The sequence below is a fragment of the Engraulis encrasicolus genome, chromosome 22 (genome assembly GCF_034702125.1).
Source record: "Engraulis encrasicolus isolate BLACKSEA-1 chromosome 22, IST_EnEncr_1.0, whole genome shotgun sequence".
NCBI classification, from domain to species: domain Eukaryota; kingdom Metazoa; phylum Chordata; class Actinopteri; order Clupeiformes; family Engraulidae; genus Engraulis; species Engraulis encrasicolus.
The window spans coordinates 24569820-24589944 of NC_085878.1; the positions used below are offsets into that span (position 1 = coordinate 24569820).

The 20125-nt window shown below is 45.6% G+C and overlaps 2 protein-coding genes and 1 non-coding gene across 3 annotated transcripts in view; 2 read left to right on the forward strand and 1 right to left on the reverse strand.

Annotated features, from left to right (window-relative positions):
• The window catches only part of minar1 (membrane integral NOTCH2 associated receptor 1), a 49167-nt gene that overhangs the window by 18763 nt on the left and 10279 nt on the right, over positions 1-20125 (reverse strand). The window contains exon 3 of the mRNA XM_063187907.1: positions 12166-12444. Within this exon, the coding sequence (XP_063043977.1) occupies positions 12166-12444 (279 nt within the window). The remainder of the gene's footprint in view (positions 1-12165; positions 12445-20125) is intronic.
• trnak-uuu (transfer RNA lysine (anticodon UUU)) lies at positions 50-122 on the forward strand. Its single transcript has one exon. It is a non-coding gene; the product is annotated as a tRNA-Lys (tRNA).
• Positions 3466-5732, forward strand: LOC134438355 (uncharacterized). Its single transcript, XM_063187908.1, has 3 exons — positions 3466-3782; positions 3883-4213; positions 4760-5732. Exons 1-3 carry the CDS (start codon positions 3535-3537, stop codon positions 5600-5602), a joined length of 1422 nt encoding a protein of 473 aa, XP_063043978.1. The 5' UTR covers positions 3466-3534; the 3' UTR covers positions 5603-5732.

Here is a 20125-nt window from a genome sequence, read left to right on the forward strand (position 1 = left end):
GTATAGTCCTGCGGGATCTGACTCCTCATGTGCAGGGAGTGTTCCCGAAGCCTGGATAGCTCAGTCGGTAGAGCATCAGACTTTTAATCTGAGGGTCCAGGGTTCAAGTCCCTGTTCAGGCGATGCTTTAGGAACAGCTCAGTCACGGCTCGTCCTTGTTCTGAGCTGTTGGCTGCATGACAAATGTCGAGAACCACAAGTTGGGTGCGGTTCTCGGCAATGTCGCCGCTGACAAACTCAGCAGTTCACTTGGCCGCCATGCAATGTCCCACTGGTAAAGGCGCTAGCTGGTTAGCAACAGTGCCTTTGACAAATGGACTCTGACTTCGCCCTCGACGGTCACGCAAACGTCCTGCTGCATGCGCTGATGTTCTTGCGATATTCAGATCACTCATGTTCTGGTGAAATGCTCTAGGGTTAGCGTCTGGCGTCCGCTGAACATGGACTTCTTTCGAAGCCTGGATAGCTCTACCTGGAAGCCGATAGTCTGTACTTTTCATCCAATGGCGATCCCTGCTCCACCTTTCAAACACCAATTAGCATGTAAGGTCTACCTTTCTACTTCCAATTGCAGGGCCAGCTCTATCTTTCGACAGCGGGCCAATCAGGCCATGGGAGCCGTCCAATCAAATTAATAAATACATGTTTTGCAAACGAATAGCTGTGCGCTTTCTATCTTTCTGCTGAGCGAGCACGCTGAACGTGACGTCACGTGATGTAAACAAGTCCACGTTGGTCGCCTCGCACTGGCAATCCCATGTCGGAGCTGTCAGAAGTTGCTAACGAGACCAGCGAACCTGAGAAAAAGGTGGGTTATGTTTATTGTCATTGAGATGGGTGGCTTAGTTTGAGTTTGAGAGTTTCTGTGAGTATTAATAAATAAAACCATTCGGTGTTATTATCGATGTTTTTCGTCAGAGGGTCAGTGTTGAAGTGTTGGCGGCAGTTTGGTCAAACGAATTTTTAGCTACTTTTTATCACCACACCTAACATAACTTAATTTCTTTTAAGATTTAAGCGGTAATATCTAATATTTCATGCTTTGTGTGATGCCGGTGATGCCGTGTTTGAGATACGTTGTCTGTCAGTGTTAGCATCCATGCTAGGTGGTGATAAGCATTACGGTAATTCCAATGTTGTTGTTCCCTTGATATGATAGTGTTTCGAATCACGTAACTTTCTCTAAATGTTAAGTGAACGTGAACATCTGTCAAATAAACACGCGACAACTGGGATGTAACCCAATGTTTTCAGGGATGTGTAAACACTTTGATGCCTTGTACTACAAGTTGTAAGTAATAACTTAGCACGGAGACCGTCAGAATTGCTTTTCACGTAATGTCTCAATGTAAAATGAACGTGTATCATCTGTAAAATAAACACGGTAATAACTACACCTGGGGTTTAGGCCAATGCTTTCAGGGATGTGGCGCTTTCATGTGATGATTTCTGTAAACGCTTTGATGCCACTTTGATGCCTTGTAGCTATTATAGCAAGGCACTGCCAGAATAGCTTAGTTCTTGCTTTCATATCTCGTAGTTGGTTTTACGAAGATGTAGCTTGGTCAGCATTATTTTTCTATGCAGTATGGTTTTCTGTAAGTAGCAATAAGGGTGAAGTTACCTGCTTATTTGCAAAGTGTAGTATGGCATTGGACATTAAGGCCTAAATTATGCTGAGGTTATATTCAATGCATGGATATCATGTTTAATGTGAGAGTCCATGTCCTTTTAAGGCTGTTCATATTCTTAAACTCAAGTGTATGGCTCAGCTTTGCTTTTGACATTAAATATCTATGCTATACATGTATGGTTTATGTTATGTTGATTATTATATTATTGTTGTTTTGATAATTATTATTCTCTTTCATTCTTTATGTCAGCTGGAAAGTATCGTGGCGTGATGGCTAAATCTCACAAAGCCATGAGTGATGGGGAATGGCTGGCACGTCTGCAGAAGTTTGCCAGTTCAGGAGTGTGGCCGTCTGGTGAGGGCAACAGACCTGCCCCTAGACAGAAGAGGTGGCATGAACTGTACCTTAAGGTAAATGCTAAATGCAGTTTTTAAACATATAAGTTCACTTAGATGATTAATAGTTATTAAACTTCTTGTTGCCATCTATTGCTCTTCACATTTACAGATAGAAAAGTGTCCTCTTCAGTCCAGGGGTCAGGTCACTCTCTGGCTGAAGTCTCCCACCTGCTCGTGTGGATTTCACAAGGTGCCTTCGATTGCCATGCATTGTCACATTGTATAGATTTATTATGAAAGCCTTGAAATAGATTAATTCCAAAAGCGGTGCGATAGATGCTATATTAGTGCCTTTGTGTAAATTTACTCTTGGAAGGTTGTATATTATTTGTCCTATTATACACATCTTACAGGGTCATCCACCAGCCAACCCACCCACCAGCCAGTCATACACCAGAGAGGACACTGTTACAGTCCAAGGAAGTGCAGTGGACACCAGCGCTGTGGGCACTGTTGTACGGCCAAAGATGACACTGTCGATGGTCAGCATACAATATTAATGCATTACAACATCTCACTTAGAAATACAGACACACTTTTAGGTAGTAAATGATTTATAGTTTCACTGACTTCCATCCATTTCTAACTATTTTCTTTTACTTTTTGTTAACAGTTTGAAAAGTCGAGGTTTGGAGGCTCTCACGTTGCGTCAGCCAAACCTAATGTAAACGTGCAACGCAAACCCACTCAGGTGAAATGATATTACTCAATTTCAATTAACCTGTTAAGACATGCCGTTATGTATTTGGTGTTACCAGAATGGCAATGCCCAAATCTTAGTGCATTTCTACAGGCCCTGTGTTATGCCCTAGAATTGTGGTACTAGCTACGGTACTTAACTTTTCGAAGACTATTACAGCATGCCACTGGAGGTACGGCGTGCATTACTGAAGGCTCTGTGTTATGTCATAGCATTGTAGTACCATGGTACTTAACTTTTCAGACACTATTACAGCAGGCCACTGGAGGTACGGCGTGCATTAATTGGCTACCTTTCTTGACTTGTAAGTTGAAAACTCACTACTTCATAGCAATGAAATGTTAAATACCCCTGAATATATTTCACAGGCTCCTCCTAGTCCATCTCCATCTAAATCCACATCGGCAGCCGTCAACCCTCAACCCTCTCCAGCTCTCCGGCCCATCATCCAACCCTCCTCTTCCTTCTTACTTCCACCAGCAACAGAAACCTCAGTAAGATACAATCAACACTTGCAAAGCTGAGTTTGTCTGTGCACTGTTGTGTTTTCCTATGTCAGTGTTGTGTAAACATGTTGTGTTTTAACCTAGTCTGCAGGCCCTGATCTGCCCTTGCTCTGGCCGCAGTCGATGCCGAAGGAGGACCATAAGTGGGTGGCTGAAGTCCTGTTTCGAGTAAATGCGAAGGGGAAGATGGAGTTAAAGGACAACCTTCAGCTGTGGTACAACCCCCACCTCCAAATCTCCTGTACCATCAGGCTCCCACTCCAGACAAGTTTTTTTCCCACCGTCTGCTGGTCTGGATGCCCTATAGGCTGTGGCGTGTGAGTCTTAAGTGCACCAATTCGGAATGCGTCGGGCATCAACTGACAAGTGGTGGATTGCATAGGAGGGTCCGGCAGGTGCTGGACATTGACAGCTACTACAACCTAGTCACAGAGACCCTCATTTGCACCAAGTGCAGGTCCAGCTACCTGTCCTGGGGAGACGCCGTGCTGCAGCAGCTAGACCTGGCCCATCGCTCTGAGTTTAGGGTCATCCTGACACAAAAGTAATTATTACTTTTTACTTTTATGTTAACTTTGATAATATTATTCATACAAAATGGCAACTTGATTATAATGCTTTTATTTATCTTTTTTTCTCATCAGACATGCCATTGATATACGTGCCATCCGTTTTTTGCGTGAGAGAACAATGGGCAATGGACCGGTACGCCTGGTCGGGCAGTTGAAGGAGAACCACAGCGAGCAGTGGTTGCAGCGGGTCAATCGCTACACCGCAGAGTGTATGGGGTTTCGCAACAACAACCTCGGCCTCCAACAGATGTCCTTTCAGAGACCTCCAGACCCTGTGGAACTGCCAAGCTACAAGTGGCTCCTCACTGTTTACAGCAAGGACATTCTACACAGGCTGGATGACATCAAGGCAGCCATCACTTCAACTTATGGGTCTATCTTAAAAATGGACTCGACTAAAAAAGTAAGAGCTGTTTCAATAATAGCACTCTAATTTAGAATGTATCTTTTTTTTCACTACCCCATCATCATTTTGTATAACCTTAAAGGACCAGTTTGGTCAATTTCAACATGCAGTTGTAATGCTCACACTACCCTGGACTTGTCAGTATCTGAGGTTTTTTTTCCCTACTTCAGCCTTTTCCGAGATCTTGGTCATTGTAATGGAGGCAGCTCTTTGTTTACATTTCGTAAAAACATGTTTATTTATTCCCAAAAACATCTGAAAGGTTATACAACATCAGCTAACAACTAGCAAACAGCGGTACCTTATGGGAAAATATTTGGAGTAGGCCTATGTTAATTTTTAAAAAATGTAAACAAACGCTGCCCCCTTTAGAATAGCTCATATCTCGGAAAGGGCTTAGCCGAAAAATGTGGCATCACCGGGTACTGACAAGTCAAGGGTAGGGTGAGCAATACTACAGCCTATTGAAATTGACTGAACTGGTCCTTTAATGATGACTGCATGTGTTTTATTTTGTGTTTCCGTTTGATTTGTTTCCTTCAGATCACGAAAAAATTGAGTGGGCCTGCGAAGGGGACGGCACAGTGGATGACGTCTGTGGGCAACGAATTCGGCCAGGTACTCATCAGCGTCCTGACTACAGATGAGGGTAATGGGCTTGACGCGATGACAGCGGGGTTGGTTGAGCGATACAGAAGGGCAGGCGTTTCTCCACCAACTGTGCTCTATGTGGACTGCCACTGCTGCAAGGAGGCGGGAGACACTAAGCTGAAGCAGCGGTTTGGTGGCTGGCCAGGTATCATCATCCGCCTTGACATCTGGCATTTCATGCGACGCCTGGCTGGAGGGGTCACAACAGATGCCCATCAGCTTTACCCCATCTTTATGGCAAGGCTGTCAGCATGCATTTTTGAATGGGACGCTGAGGACCTTGCTCTCCTGCGAAGGGCCAAGAGGGAGCAGCTGACCAAAGAAGGCCTGCCCACGGCTTCTCTGACAGATGTGATAGTGGACAACTGCATCACCAAGGCAGAGCTGGCACTTCACTGTAGGAGACGGACGCGCGGGACGGACAACACCATCCGCCTCCTGGGGAAGCTGATAGAGGAGCTCAGCGGGCCGAAAGGGAGAGATGCAATGGGAGTAGGTTTGTTTGAGCCGGTACGAATACAGCACTTGTGGAATATCCAGAAGCGCCACGTGGGATGCATCCAGGACCTTCCAGATGTGCCACTCTACACTCAAACGGGAACTCTCAACAAGGGTGGAGTGGCCTTGAAAACGTACAGATGTGCCAGAGGTTCGACATCCTTGGAGTCCTTCCACTGCCACCTTGCCAGGTTTATTCCAGGTTCGCCATTACATAATATGACACCCTGTCACTAATGCTTATGTTATTGTACAGCACTGTTATGTTTGTCGGTGTCATAAATTAATGTGCTGGCTTCTTTCTGTTTTCACAGGGAACAGCGCCAACAGCCTCAATTTCCAGATTTATCTTCTGGAAGGCCTGTTCCGTTGGAATAAAGACCGCGCTGCAGCTGCACTTGCTGTTGGGGACGACTCACGCTTGCGGACCTACTCTGGGGAGCTGGTGTATGCTGTCAACACCAACTACACAGCATTATTTGGCGTACCATTGATCCCTGGCTTCTCTCCACCTGCAGCATACACAGGTAAATCATATAATAAGATATTGTTTTGTTAATTATTTATTGCACAGTGCAGACAGAGTGCTAAGGTGAATTGTATTTTCATTGTTGTGGCACTTGTACTTGTACTAGTATGCACATGACCTGAACTGATCTGACGTGAAAAAATTGAGAAATAAATACGTATCATGGAAAAAACACGGTAACACTTTACTTTACGGATCGCTAATAAGGTGGTAATTTCGTGTTAATTTCATAGTTATTTCATTGTTTTTTCAGGGTAATAACTGTTTGTTTTTAGTAACAACAGCAAAATAACCATACAGTTTCCAGTGCATTGTGTGTGTGTGTGTCTGTGTGTGTGTGTGTGTGTGTGTGTGTGTGTGTGTGTGTGTGTGTGTGTGTGTGTGTGTGTGTGTGTGTGTGTCAACAAAGTGTCACCGTGCTGCGAGTCATCAGGGTGTCACCACAATGCACTGGAAACTGTATGGTTATTTTGCTGTTGTTACTAAAAACAAACAGTTATTACCCTGAAATAACTATGAAATTAACATGAAATTACCACCTTATTAGTGATCCGTAAAGTAAAGTGTTACCAAAAACACTTTATTTAAGTTCACAAAAAGAGAAATTGAAGAGTTGTTCTCCGATATAGCCACACAGGACAATCACCTTGTGTGTGTGTGTGTGTGTGTGTGTGTGTGTGTGTGTGTGTGTGTGTGTGTGTGTGTGTGTGTGTGTGTGTGTGTGTGTGTGTGTGTGTGTGTGTGTGTGTGTGTGTGTAATGATGTGTGTAATGTCTCGTGTATTCTGTATTTAAGTATGTATGGTACTGGACATCTTAATTTCCCCTCAGGATTAACACATAACACTCTACTGTCTCTACTGTACCTCCCAGAGAACACATTGATTTCCCTTAATTTTTCTCTTGATATGTTTGCCCAGGTGAGCTGATTGGAGTCCAGTACTTGTTGAGGCAGAGTCGACAGCCCCTGGAGGACATGACACCTGGGTCACCAAGGACCTCAGAATTGCTGGAGGACATCTCTGTAGAACAAGAAGTGGAAGAAGACGAAGGCTTCATTGATACTTTAGGAGAGGAGGCCATTGTGGATGTTCTAGTGGCACCAGATGCTGAGCTTCCTGTCATCCATCGACCCACTCCCCAGGATCCACGTGCCCAGCTGCCTACCGTCCAGGTGCCAACCCCTCCTCAGCTGTCTACCGTCCAGCTGCCAACCCCTCCACAGCTGCCTACCGTCCAGCTGCCAACCCCTCCTCAGCTGCCTGCCGTCCAGCTGCCAACCCCTCCTCAGCTGCCAACCCCTCCTCAGCTGCCTGCCGTCCAGGTGCCTCCTCAGCTGCCTGCCGTCCAGCTGCCTCCTCAGCTGTCTACCGTCCAGGTGTCTCCTCAGCTGCCTACCGTCCAGCTGCCTCCTCAGCTGCCAACCCCTCCTCAGCTGTCTACCGTCCAGGTGCCTCCTCAGCTGCCAACCCCTCCTCAGCTGCCTGCCGTCCAGGTGTCTCCTCAGCTGCCTGCCGTCCAGGTGCCTCCTCAGCTGCCTGCTGTCCAGGTGCCTCCTCAGCTGCCTACCGTCCAGCTGCCTCCTCAGCTGCTCTCTCTGCCTGCTGTCAAGGGTCCACCCTCTCTGCTGCTGCCCTCCACCACTCAGGGTCCATCTCTGCTACCCTCCACCACTCAGGGTCCATCTCTGCTGCCCACCACCACTCAGGGTCCATCTCTGCTGCCCACCACCACTCAGGGTCCATCACTGCTGCCCACCACCACTCAGGGTCCATCTCTGCTGCCCTCCACCACTCAGGGTCCATCTCTGCTGCCCACCACCACTCAGGGTCCATTTCTGCTGCCCGCTGCCCCGACTCCTCCTGCTCCTCCGGTGCGAGCAAGTGGACATGGCATTCCTGGACTGGCTAGAGCTGATGAGTTGGCAGAGTACCTGGTTGAGTTGAGGAGCCAGACCAGCCTGGTACTCAGTCCACAGCAGGAGGACACAATTGTTGGCTTGTGGCAGAACCTGGACCCATATGATAAAGAGAAGTTGGTATATGCTGCTCGGCACCAGGACAGGCTTCTCACGGGGAAGTTTAGGTCCCCAAAAAAGAGGGCTGACTTTACCCCTGGTGTCGACAGCACAAAGAGGTGTGTCCTGGGCTCCACTGGCTCCCCAGCACAGTGGCCTGACTGCTGCCGTCTTATTGAGCTGATATTCATTAGGCTCTGCAACATTTACCGTACCCCAAAAAAGCAAGGCACAGCCTCATTATCCAGATGGGACTGCATTTTGAGGGACTACCGGAAGATCAGGCAGCTTATCCTGATGAATTCAGCAAACCACGGCAAAATGCGGCAAACCACCCTGCAGCTGGTAGTGGTTAATCAGACAACACTGATTAGCTGGCACAATGACCGTTTGAAGAAGCAAGAGGTTAGTGTGCTCCTTCAAGGACTGGACCTCCCTGTGGCTCGGCCAGTGTCCTCAGACCCATTGCCTCCAGCACAACTGCAGCCTGCTTCACCACCACGGCACAGCCACCCATTACACACATACAACATGCCACCCAACACAGCTGGTCAGGTGAAGACCAAGTTGAGAAAAATTCTACCATCTGCCTCAGCTTCATCTGCTGCCGTGCCTCCAGCCCCAGCCTCCATCAGTCACTCAGCCCCTCGACACATTCTGCCCAAGCCATCTGCAGACTCTCAATTTATCACACCTCGCCCTGTGTCATGTCCTGTGTCTCCTGCACCTTCTCCACCGGCAGAAAAGCGGAAGTACACCCGCACAGTAACATCAAATGCTTGCCGAAAATGTGGACAGTCCCGCAAAGGAGATACTGGACACAGCCAGTACAAAGGCAAAATTTATTGCCCAAATACGGAGAAAATGTCAAAGGAGGAGTGGCTGCAAAAAAGGAGGCGCATGTAGGGTGTGTTTGTGTAGCTCACTGATTCTTGAGAAAGTGGCTAAAACAGGTTGTAATGTTGACAGATTTTTTTTTTTTTCAGAAATCAGGCTTTTCTCTGATCACACCTTGTTTTTTGTCAACACCGTCAGACACAATTAAAGTAATTAAAATTGTATTGATTTGGTTGCATTGATTTGGTTGCATATGTATCTGGAGTTTTAAAGTGATAATGTGTATTTTTTGGTTCACACATATGCCTTTAAATGTTGAAAATTCACTTTTGTTCTATTGTAAAACTGTTTCACGTGTTCTAATTTTAAAATATGTACCGTCATACGATGCTTACTTAAAGCCTAAATAGAACAAACAATTTTTTGTAATTTCACAAATATTCCTGTAGGCTTAAATTGGCTATTACTTTGATAATTCAACAACTCCTAAGGAAAATGTTGTAAGCACATTCATTTAAAATATACAAAACTCCTTCTTACGGTGGTGACTTAAGAACTGACGGTGGTGACAGTAATCTGAGAGTGGTGAAAGTGGCCTAATTTGTACCTGCATTTACCAAAATAAATAGCCCTCTCAAGTCAATGGCATCTTGCATAAACACTTTATGTTTGTGTGTGCACAGTATGTTTGTACATGTGTTTTTTCTTCATTAGTTAGATTCTCTCGGAAGTAGGCCACTGATTCTTGAAAATGTGCCAAAAACGGCTTTTAAGTTGTTCAAATCCAAAATATAGAGGTGTATTATCATATATGTAGGTCTTGGCTGTGCAGTGAATGTATTACCCAAGCTCCCCATGTTTAACATTTTTCATAAAATGGGCTCTTTCTTGTTTTGTCAACAGCGACAGACAGAATTAGAAGTAAAAACATATGTTTACTGTATTAAAGTGAATTACTTTAACAATTCAACATGACTGTAGATACTTATTGTATGCATATTCCTAAAACATGTCAAAAACATGTAAAACATGTGTTTTTTGGTGAACTCCATCAGATGCCACCACCATCAGGTTTTCTGACAATAAAAAAAACCTCCAAATGCACCTCAGTGGTGGCTAGAGTATCATTTTGGTCAAAATATACCATGTATCCATTTGTTTTATCATAACAAGGAAAAAAAAACACAATATATTTGATTTTCCGTTGCTTCGAGCGGGATTCGATACGGAGACTTGGTGAACTTCTTCCCTTCTTCTCCCCCTTTCTCCCCCTTTTTTCCCCCTTCTTCCCCTTGTTATACGGACAAATGTTCCCCAGCTTTGGCGCAACCGGTAGGGTACTCGTCTGCCATGCAGTCGACCTGGGTTCGATTCCCAGCCCGGGTCATTTGCCAACCCCTCCCCGTCTCTCTCCCCATTCGCTTCCTGTCCACCTCTCACACTGTCCTGTCATTAATAAAGTAAAAAAAATACCAAAATCTTTTAGGACACAAAATAGGATGTCAAGTGTGCAGACCTCTCATTCAAAACCCTGACCTCTGAACCCTGAAGACAATCCCCTGCACCTTAACCTGGGATGAGCACAATCTTCCCTCTCAACTCAACACCTAGTGATTACAACACCCAACACCTTAGGTAGTCCAACATCCCTGAAACTTTTCTTTCTTTTCTTTCCGAGTCTGAATTACAGCTGCTGTTCCCACATGAACTGACTGAGATAGACCTCCCTTACTTCCTGACTGACTGACTGACAGGCCCATGACAGTCTAAGGGCTAGACACACAGTACAATGTTGCTACACATTGCTCATTCTCCGCAATCTCTCGCAACCCACTGAAAGCTCTTCCACTGTCAGCGCAGGGTAGGGTACAGTAAATAATACAGCGCTGGAAGTGGTGGAGGGCAGACAGAGGTAAGGTAAGGTTATATGAATAGAAGCCAATAAAGAGTGGAGCGACTGAGAACAGTGTAAATAGGAGAAGTCTAGGAGTCTATTTCTGCTACCGTATCAAATGCTCTGCACGCACAGGCACGCACGCACGCACGCACGCATGCACACAAGGACTTAATAGCAGCCCATACTTCAGTGCATAAATATACTACTGTTGGACTGATTTAGAATTCAACCCTAACTCTTGCTAAAAAACACCCAGTCAAAGCACGCATTAATCTTCACGAAGAAGCAGAAACGGACATTTTCCAATGTTGGTTTTGGATATTGACGAACAGAGCAAAAGCCTGAATGAGCATACTTGTACAGTCATGCAAATATTGTTGTACATTCGTTCTGCGAGGGGATATGAACCTGGAGCCTGTTTATAATAATTTAACTGGATGTGTTTGTACATGGCTATGCATTTAGTCGACATGTTTCCTATCCAACATGTCAATTACCATTGAGGTTCTGCAGGTGCTATGGCATGTGGAGTGTCATTGTCTGGGAGGGTCTGTATACGTTAGTGGTGTATATGCAGGTGCCGTTTTTTAAGGTGTATAACTTAAAGAAATAAAAAATAAAAGCCCACAATACTGTTGCTGTATGGAATCGCCAAGATTTTGGTTGGCTTATTAATGCTTTGGCACAATGTGTTTATCGGAGTAATGGAAGACTTGTAACAGCTCCAAAATGCCACTAAGGCAGCTAATAAAGTAATGACTATATACTGTTTCTCTTTTATTTGTGTTGAAACATGTTGACCTTTGTTTTTATTCCTCTAAAATGTTCCCATACGGCATGAAATAAAACTGCCCTGAATTAATCTCCAGCAAAAACACGGGAGGATGACAGGGGGAAGGAAACTAACAAACATCCACATCCACACACACACACACACACACACACACACACACACACACACACACACACACACACACACACACACACACACACACACATACAAAAGTACACACAGGCACACACACACACACACACACACACACACACACACGCCCACGCCCACACATAAACACACAGAGGCACACACATAAGTACACACACACACACACACACACACACACACACACACACACACACACACACACACACACACACACACACACACACACACACACACACACACACACACAAACAAACACACCGACACACACACAGGGCAAAGGCTGTGCCAAAGGTGAAGACAATCCGGGATACACAGGAGACACACACAGACTACAAGGTCAAAGGTCATTGACGAGGCGAAAAAGAGAAAAAAGACACAGAAGCGAAAAAGGCCAGGGTCCCATCCGGGGTCGGAGCTATAGGGAGGGCGAGCAGGGAATTTGCCCCTGGCCCCAGGGCACCCCTTGCATTGGTGGTGGGGACCCAATTGTGATCTTGTCAGGTCATATAGGGGGCCCTTTAAGTGTTTTAGCCCTAGGGCCCTGTGTACAATTGTTCTGACACTGCTCCCTTCCTCACCTGCAGGTCCAAGGCGGCCAGCTTGCCCTTCTCTCCTCCCGAGTTGCGCTTGTACTCCTCGATGGTCCAGGAGGGGGGCTGCTGCTGCTGGGAGCGCTTGGCCTCCGTCAGGTTGGTGAGCCTCAGGTCGGTGTAGAGCGGGCTGCCGCCCTTGTGGGACTTGACCGAGGGCGGGAAGTGGTGATGGGGGCTGAACACCTGCTCCACCAGGTAGCCGTCCTTGGGGGGCTTGGAGGAGCGGTGACCTCCTCCTGGCGGGATCTCGTACTGCCGCTCCGTCTAGGAGAAAAAGTGGGGTGGGGGAGACATGAGGTCAAAGGTCAGAGAGTAGAAATGGACACAAAATACAGTGAATTTAGGAAGATGCGGTGACCTGCCGGGAGCTCATACTGCCGCTCCGTCTAGGAGAAAGGCAGGGGAGAAATGAGGTCAAAGATCTCAGAAATTGTCACAAAATGCAGTATTTTGAAAGATGCGATAACCTGGCGGGATCTGATACTGCCGCTCCGTCTAAATAAAAGGTGGGGGAGACGTGAGGTCAAAGGATCTAGGAACCCCAAGTCTTAATCTGTTACTTCAGGTTATGTCATCTCAATGTTATTATGATATAATTGAGTCTTTTCAGCAATGAGTGAGCAGCCGCCCCGGTAGCGCCATCTGCACAAAGAGGCTACGGTTCCTACATAGTTTTGCATAATCTGCAGTATGAGCAGAAAGGTCAGTCAGACAGTCGCTGGAGCTGTGATTGGCCGTGGTATCACATTGTCAGGGGTCAAGGATGAGAAAAACTAGTTTAGGACGCTACATGTTTTTGCATCATCATCATTTTCATCATGATTGCTTTACTTGCACATTTCACTTGTACATGATAATGACGTTTCAAAGCAGCTGGGTTGAAACCTGCCCTCAAGGCATGCAGCTACGTATCGCATATGCAGGCATTTGTGTCCATCACTTAACATAACTGAACACACCTTCTTAGGCCTAGATTAGGTTTTACGACATTGCACTACAACACTGCATTATACAGTACAATTGATTCTGAAATCTACATCATCTATTTTTTCACTATTCAAAAATAGCAACCCTAGCGCTTTGCTCCATAGCAGCACAAGCCCCATCACTGTGTTCACTTCACTAAATTGCATCCTCCTGAATGAAACGAAATGGCTTTAATGGGAGGTTTTTACGGTAGGTTTGCACGTCTCTGCAGTCTTTCTTTCATTCTTTAAATGCCTTTCAGAGTTATTTCTGCGTTTCACATCATATTCAGAGTATAATCACAAGGGCAGCACTTTGCCCATACACTCTCCCATGGGTGGCAATAAGTCCAAGACTTAGCAAATTCACAAATATTGTGTTATAAGGCGACGAAAAAAAGGGGCTCAAGCTTTCCGCTGTGTAAACGAGACCAAAATAATTTCTGCCAACACAATGCTAATGCCAGGGTAAGCTCTGTGTCTCTCTGAGCGGCTATCCCCAGCTGGCCTGGCACAGCTTTTTTCCCTTTTCTTTCTTTCTTTCTTTCTTTCTTTCTTTCTTTCTTTCTTTCTTTCTTTCTTTCTTTCTTTCTTTCTTTCTTTCTTTCTTTCTTTCTTTCTTTCTTTCTTTCTTTCTTCTGATTCTAATACACTGACAAGGTACCACTGTCACACAATACATTATTACTGTTGGGAAAACACACTGGCACTGCTTCATAATGCTTTTATATCAGAATATTCATCATAGTCATACATTACTTCTTTTTTCTCATTTTGGATGTCACAATGTGACCACATCCATCATCACAGTACACTAAAGTACTGTACACTGTAGGAAAGCCTCTGTGAGTTTTATATTACCATAGTGACCCTTCTCTCAGGTGACATAATAGTGGCGCCAGCCCAACAGCCAGGAAAGGATCCAACAACGCACCCACGCACAATGCCAAGAGTGCCCGCCCCGCACCGAAGTGCTAGGGCCTGGCACTGTGACACCCACACTGCACACAATACACAATTAAGGCACCGTGTCAGTAGCACACCACCACACATAAACATGCATACAGTACAGCAGAGATGTATAGTAACGAAGTAAAAGTAACGAAGTACTGTACTTAAGTACTAAACTGCAGTATCTGTACTTTTTTGAGTAATATTTTTTTTCCTCATACTTGTACTTTTACTGCACTACATTTTTCTGATGAAATAACACTTTTACTCCGATATATTTTTCATGTGCTGCTTTCGTTACTCGTTACTTGTTTCTATGCCCGAGCGCTAAATGGCTTTGTCATCACCAGATATGATGGAACGTGTTCACGGTCAGTGGGCGATGCAATGGTAGGGAAATAAAAGCATAAATAAATATAATAATAAATAAATAATAAATCGCATTCTCGCGCATGTCTTTTGGCGCGGTCAGTGACGCTCAGTTGGCATTGACACGGCATGTTGGCAAGATGGATGAGGTAGACGAGGTATCGCCATCAACATCAACGACACCAACCACCTCACATTGCAGCGAGGACGACAAGCTGTTTTAATAACAAACCATAATGGTATTTGCACTTCATAAGAGACTTATTGTACAGAGCTCTAATAAACCAAATGGTATTCAAACTTTTGACTGACTTTTTTCCCCCCATTTTTTTTAATGCAGTACTTTTACTTCTACTTCTACTTTTTACTCAAGTGGCAAAACTTGCAATACTTTCACTTGCTTTACTTAAGAACAACACATTTTGAATACTTTTGTCCTTCTACTTGAGTAAGGTAAGGAAAGGTTACTTTTGACTTTTACTCAAGTCATTTGACAAGATGCTGGTACTTCTACTCAACTACTTTTCTCCAGTACTTTATACATCTCTGCAGTACAGTAAATGTTCATCATTAAAAAACACCTGACTGGCCCTGCCGTGGTCATCCGGTGGAGCACTCGCCTGCCGTGCGGCTGACCCGGGTTCGATTCCCGGCCCGGGTCCTTTGCCGAGCCCTCCCCGTCTCTCTCCCCATTCGCTTCCTGTCTACCTCTCAAAGATGTCCTGTCCATAATAAAGTCTAAAAAACCCCCACCTGACTATGGGTGAAGTGGCTTACTTACTTACTTACGCCTACCGCCCAACTTTGGGCATAGGCCACGAACAAGTGCTCTCCAGTCATTTTGGGTGGGTGAAGTGGCACCTCACGGTTAATGTACTGTACCATGTGTGGGCTTACAGTACATGGCCATGGGGTCCCAGGTTTGAGTCTGGCCCAGGTCGTTTCCCAGCCCTACTCCATCTCTCTCTCCCACTCTCTTCCTGTCATGATCTTTGCTGTCCTATCCACAGCGAAGGCAAGAAAGCCCAGTAAAAACACATCACAGGTGTAATATACTGTAGCATGTTAACGACAGCACACATGTCAATGGCACTTGGCCAATGTCAAGCAGTAACATGGTGCCAGAGCAGCAAAAACTTGTATGACGCTCTAATGGAGAGGTTATTACATCTCTCAAACCACTGATAGTCTGTAGCTCTGTGACTCCCACACACAATCCACAATTAAAGGGACACTGTGCAGGAAATGGTCAAAAAGGGCACTGCAACTATGCAGCTCATTGAAACTGGGCTGCCCATTGCCAAATTTGATCTTTACATGAAGGTTTACTAAGTAATAAACAAGTATTTTCTAGTATGGTCCAAGTACAGTCATTTTTGCAGCTAAAAATGGCTATTTTTGGAAATTCAAAATGCGGACCATGGAGAAGATCCCCCTTTTCATGTATGGAAAGTGCAATTTCTCCAGTCATAATGAATACTTGGAATTTGATGCTGGTGGTAAGTATTCATGAAAAAGGTAACATTAGTGAATGGGCAGCATGAATTCTGGAAATAAACAACTAAAAATCTCACACAGTGTCCCTTTAAGGCACTATGGCAGTGGCACAGCACCCCACATAAACATGCACACAGTACAGTAACAGCTCATCTTACAAAACACCTGTCTCGGGGTGACTGTGGTATATTACACTAATGGACTGTCCTATCCAAAGCGAAGGCAAGAAAGCCCATTTGAAAAAAAATCACCTGACCGGTGTACTACAGCATGTTAACAACAGCGCACACATCAATGGCACTTGGCCAATAGCGAGCAGTAACAAGGCAGCATTGCAATGAAAAGGTTGTATGGCAATCGAGTAGAGGTTACGTCTCTCGAACCACTGACAATCCCTGGCTCTGTGACACCCACACTACAAACAATCCACAATTAACCCCTTAGCCCTTAGCAGAGCCTATGTTATAACCTTACTGTCACCAAAACTTCAATGTCCTAACCACAGCAAAGGCAAGAGAGCCAATTAAAAAGAACATTTGACTGGTGTACTACAGCATGTTAATGACAGAGCACACATCAATGGCACTTGGCCAGTAGCGAGCAGTAACTTGGCAGCAGTGCAATGAAAAGGTTGCATGGCACTCGAGTGGAGAGGTGCGAGGTGACAGCTCTGACACTCAGTAGCAAACCACTCCGCATAAACTATGCATACACAGTACAGTAAATGTTCATCATAAAAAACACCTGACTATGGGTAATGTGGCACCTCAACGCTAATGCACAGTACCATGTGTGGGCTTACATGCACAAGGGGTCCCAAATTTGAGTCTGGCCTGTTGTTTCCCAGCCCTTCCCATCTCTCCCACTCTCTTCCTGTCATGGTCTTTGCTGTCCTATCCACAGCGAAGGCAAGAAACCCCATTAAAAAAAAACAGACTGGTGTACTACAGCATGCTAAAGACACACCAATGGCACTTAGCGAGTGGTAACATGGCAGCAGTGCAGCAAAAGGTCGTATGACGCTTCAGTGGAGGTGACAGCTCGCCTGGCCTCGCTCTCTTTGGCAAGGTCACCCTGACCTCCAGGAGCGTCCCTCAGCGGTCAGAGGTGCAAATTAAAAAAACAGCATGTTTACACCTGCTCAATATAATCAGTGCCAATGCCAGTGAATGACGGCACTACTGTAAGCCAATCAAGCTGCACTGAGACTACAGGATTGCATAGGGAGTACATTACATTACATTATTTACATTCTATTATTACAGTTAAAGGTGCACTGTGTTGGGTGGTGGCCAGAGAAGGTTATTGCAACTATGCTGCTCATTAAATGGTGCCTTTTGACAAATTTGATCTTATTCTACTTTTGATCTAATATTATTATCTAATATCTAATTTGATCTAATATTTACTAAATAACAAACTAATACCATGGAGAAGATCCCCCTTTTCATGCAAATGCAATTTTCCCAGTCGTAATGAATACTTAGCATTTAATGGTGGCGGCAAGTGTTCGTGGAAAAGGTAACATTTGTGAATGGGAAGCTTGAATTATGTAAATAAGCTACTACAAATATTACACACTGCACCTTTAAATTACACATTTCCCTGAAGGACAAGGACATCTACAATGCTAATGAAAGAGGACCTTGTTTTAAGCCACTCGTTCTTGCAGTAGTGGTAGACTAGTGGGGGGAATATGATTACATGTACGTTACTGTCCTTCCCTCCCTGCATCTCCTTGAAGCACCCACGCACTCCAGGGATTAACGAATTCTTTGACATGCACAGTTACCTCTCTCCACCTCCACCCTTGGCGATCGATGGCCTGGGAGAAAACCACCGCTGCAGCTACACTGCATCGATTCTATTGATTGCCTTAACTCTACGAAGTTGCCTGGTAATTTGGGAGAGTGGCTATGGCTTTCCGATGAGAGGTGTCAAAATGCCTTTGGGTTGTCAAAAAGCACACCCTAGCTCCATTTACCTTCTGACTGCTGCTGAACAACACAATTCCAACAAATGAGCCAAAAAAAATACAAAGTAAATAAAAGTGCCTCACAAATTGGTTGTGATTTTTCAGCATGATGTGTTGTCAGCATCTCTCCCCAAGAAGTCTGATTCAAAGCAAACAATCAATGCGCACCCTCAAGGAGAAGCTTTGCTTAGCAATAAAAAGCTAAAATGGCATTTTGTTGGGATTGAACCTTCAGTAATTTATCAGCACTCTGTCCTTCTTACCCAAAACAAATCCAGAGTGAAAACACTTTTCCTCACATTTAAAAAAAATCCATTCACATTTAGAATGATCAATACTGTTATATTTGTAATATTTTTTATGCTCGTACACAACCTGCACATCATGGTGCCTGCTTTAGAGAGTAATGAGTCTCTCAGCATTTTAATTAGTCATGTAGTTCTGTGTTTACAAGCTCAGCTCTAAATGATAAATATAAAAACATGCTTGCCAATCAGGATTATCTGTGTACAGTACAATCATACAGTAGGTTTGCATGGTGCCCGCTGCATCGATGTTCTGCAGTCTTGTCTCTGCCCTGGTTGGTGACAAGCTGAGCAGCCGCCATTACGTTTCTAGAGAAACAGCATGCAGGGAAGCCGATAGGAGGGGGGCAAAGGGGTCAGTTGTTCCGGGCCTAGGGAGAGAGGGGGCCCAAAATTGGGTCCTCATTACATTCTATGTATTGGATTGGGGGCCCTTTCAAATTACTTTGTCCCGGGACCGGCAAAAGCTGTCAGCGGCCCTGCCAGCATGTGTCGAGGACAGAGCTGGCTGCCCAGTGCCAAGGCAGAGGATGACAGCCCCCTCATGTCATGTCATCACACCTCTCGTCAACAGTCCCACAGCCACTGTCACTGTCACTGTGTCACTGCCATTGGCTCTGGCTCTGGCTCTGGCTCCGTCCACAGCCGGTCAGGGCTCACTCTCTCTCTCACATCACCAGTCCTCCACAGTGTCATGGCACCTTCGACCGTCCCACTGCACTGTGCCCGTCACTGTCACTGGCTCTGGCCCCGTTCGTTAACCCCTGCCTCAGCCACATCCCCAGCCTCACATACACATACTCCACCAGCCTTACCAACTGCCCCAGCCTCAACCTCTTCCTAGTGCCCATCCCCATCCCCAACTCCATCCCCAACTCCAGCCCCAACCTCTATCCAATGCCATCCACAGTATCATCCCTAAGCACAACCTTTGCCCCAGAAGTATTCCCAGTTCCAGCTCTGCCTCAACAACATCTCTTTGCCCAGTACATCCCCATCCATCCCCACTACCAGCCTCATCCCCATCCCCATCACCATCCCCTAGGATCCTGCCAAGCTTCTCTCACTCACTGCCCCAATCCTCAACAGTGGCAGCAATGAAGAGGTCTCGCAAACCAGACCATGTGGGACTGAGGAGGCTACAGCTGACAGACTGTGGTGTTTTTTGTCCGTTTTTACCCCTCTCATTTTTCTCTCCTCACCTCATCTCTGGACTTGTGTGCATGTGTAGATGGTGTCTATGAGGGTGTGTGCATGCACATGTGCGAAAACTGCCACAGTGTGTGTGTGTGTGTGTGTGTGTGTGTGTGTGTGTGTGTGTGTGTGTGTGTGTGTGTGTGTGTGTGTGTGTGTGTGTGTGTGTGTGTGTGTGTGTGTGTGTGTGTGTGTGTGTGTGTGTGTGTGTGTGTGTGGAACTTGGCCTGCCATCTGCACCACTGACCTTCATCTCCGTGGGCTGAATCTCAGCTGAGCAGACACAGCAACTTTCAACCCCTCTCTCTCTCTGCAGGTCATCTGCTACTCTCTCTCTCTCTTTCTCTTTCTCTTTCTCTCTCTCTCTCTTTCTCTCTCTGGTTTCTCTCTCTCTCACGTGCACGCGCATGCTATCTCTCGCTATCGCTATCTATCGCTATCTCTCTCTCCCTCTCTCTCTCTCTCTCTCTCTCTCTCTCTCTGAGCCATCCTCGCCCTCTTTCACTATCTCACACAGCAACGTTAAACCTCTCCCTTCCTCAGTTAGTCATCGCTACTGCTCTCTCTCTCTCTCTCTCTCTCTCTCTCTCTCTCTCTCTCTCTCTCTCTCTCTCTCTCTCTCTCTCAGACACACACACACACACTCACCTCTCTCTCTCTTTCCATGTCATATAGCAACTTCTACCCCG

Bases quoted from the DNA above. Each gene is read 5' to 3' on its own strand.
- LOC134438355 (XM_063187908.1), top strand. From the start codon at position 3,535: ATGCCCTATAGGCTGTGGCGTGTGAGTCTTAAGTGCACCAATTCGGAA. The intron at 3,783-3,882 runs GTAATTATTACT...TTTTCTCATCAG, and splicing joins AGGGTCATCCTGACACAAAA to ACATGCCATTGATATACGTG. The intron at 4,214-4,759 runs GTAAGAGCTGTT...TGTTTCCTTCAG, and splicing joins AAATGGACTCGACTAAAAAA to ATCACGAAAAAATTGAGTGG.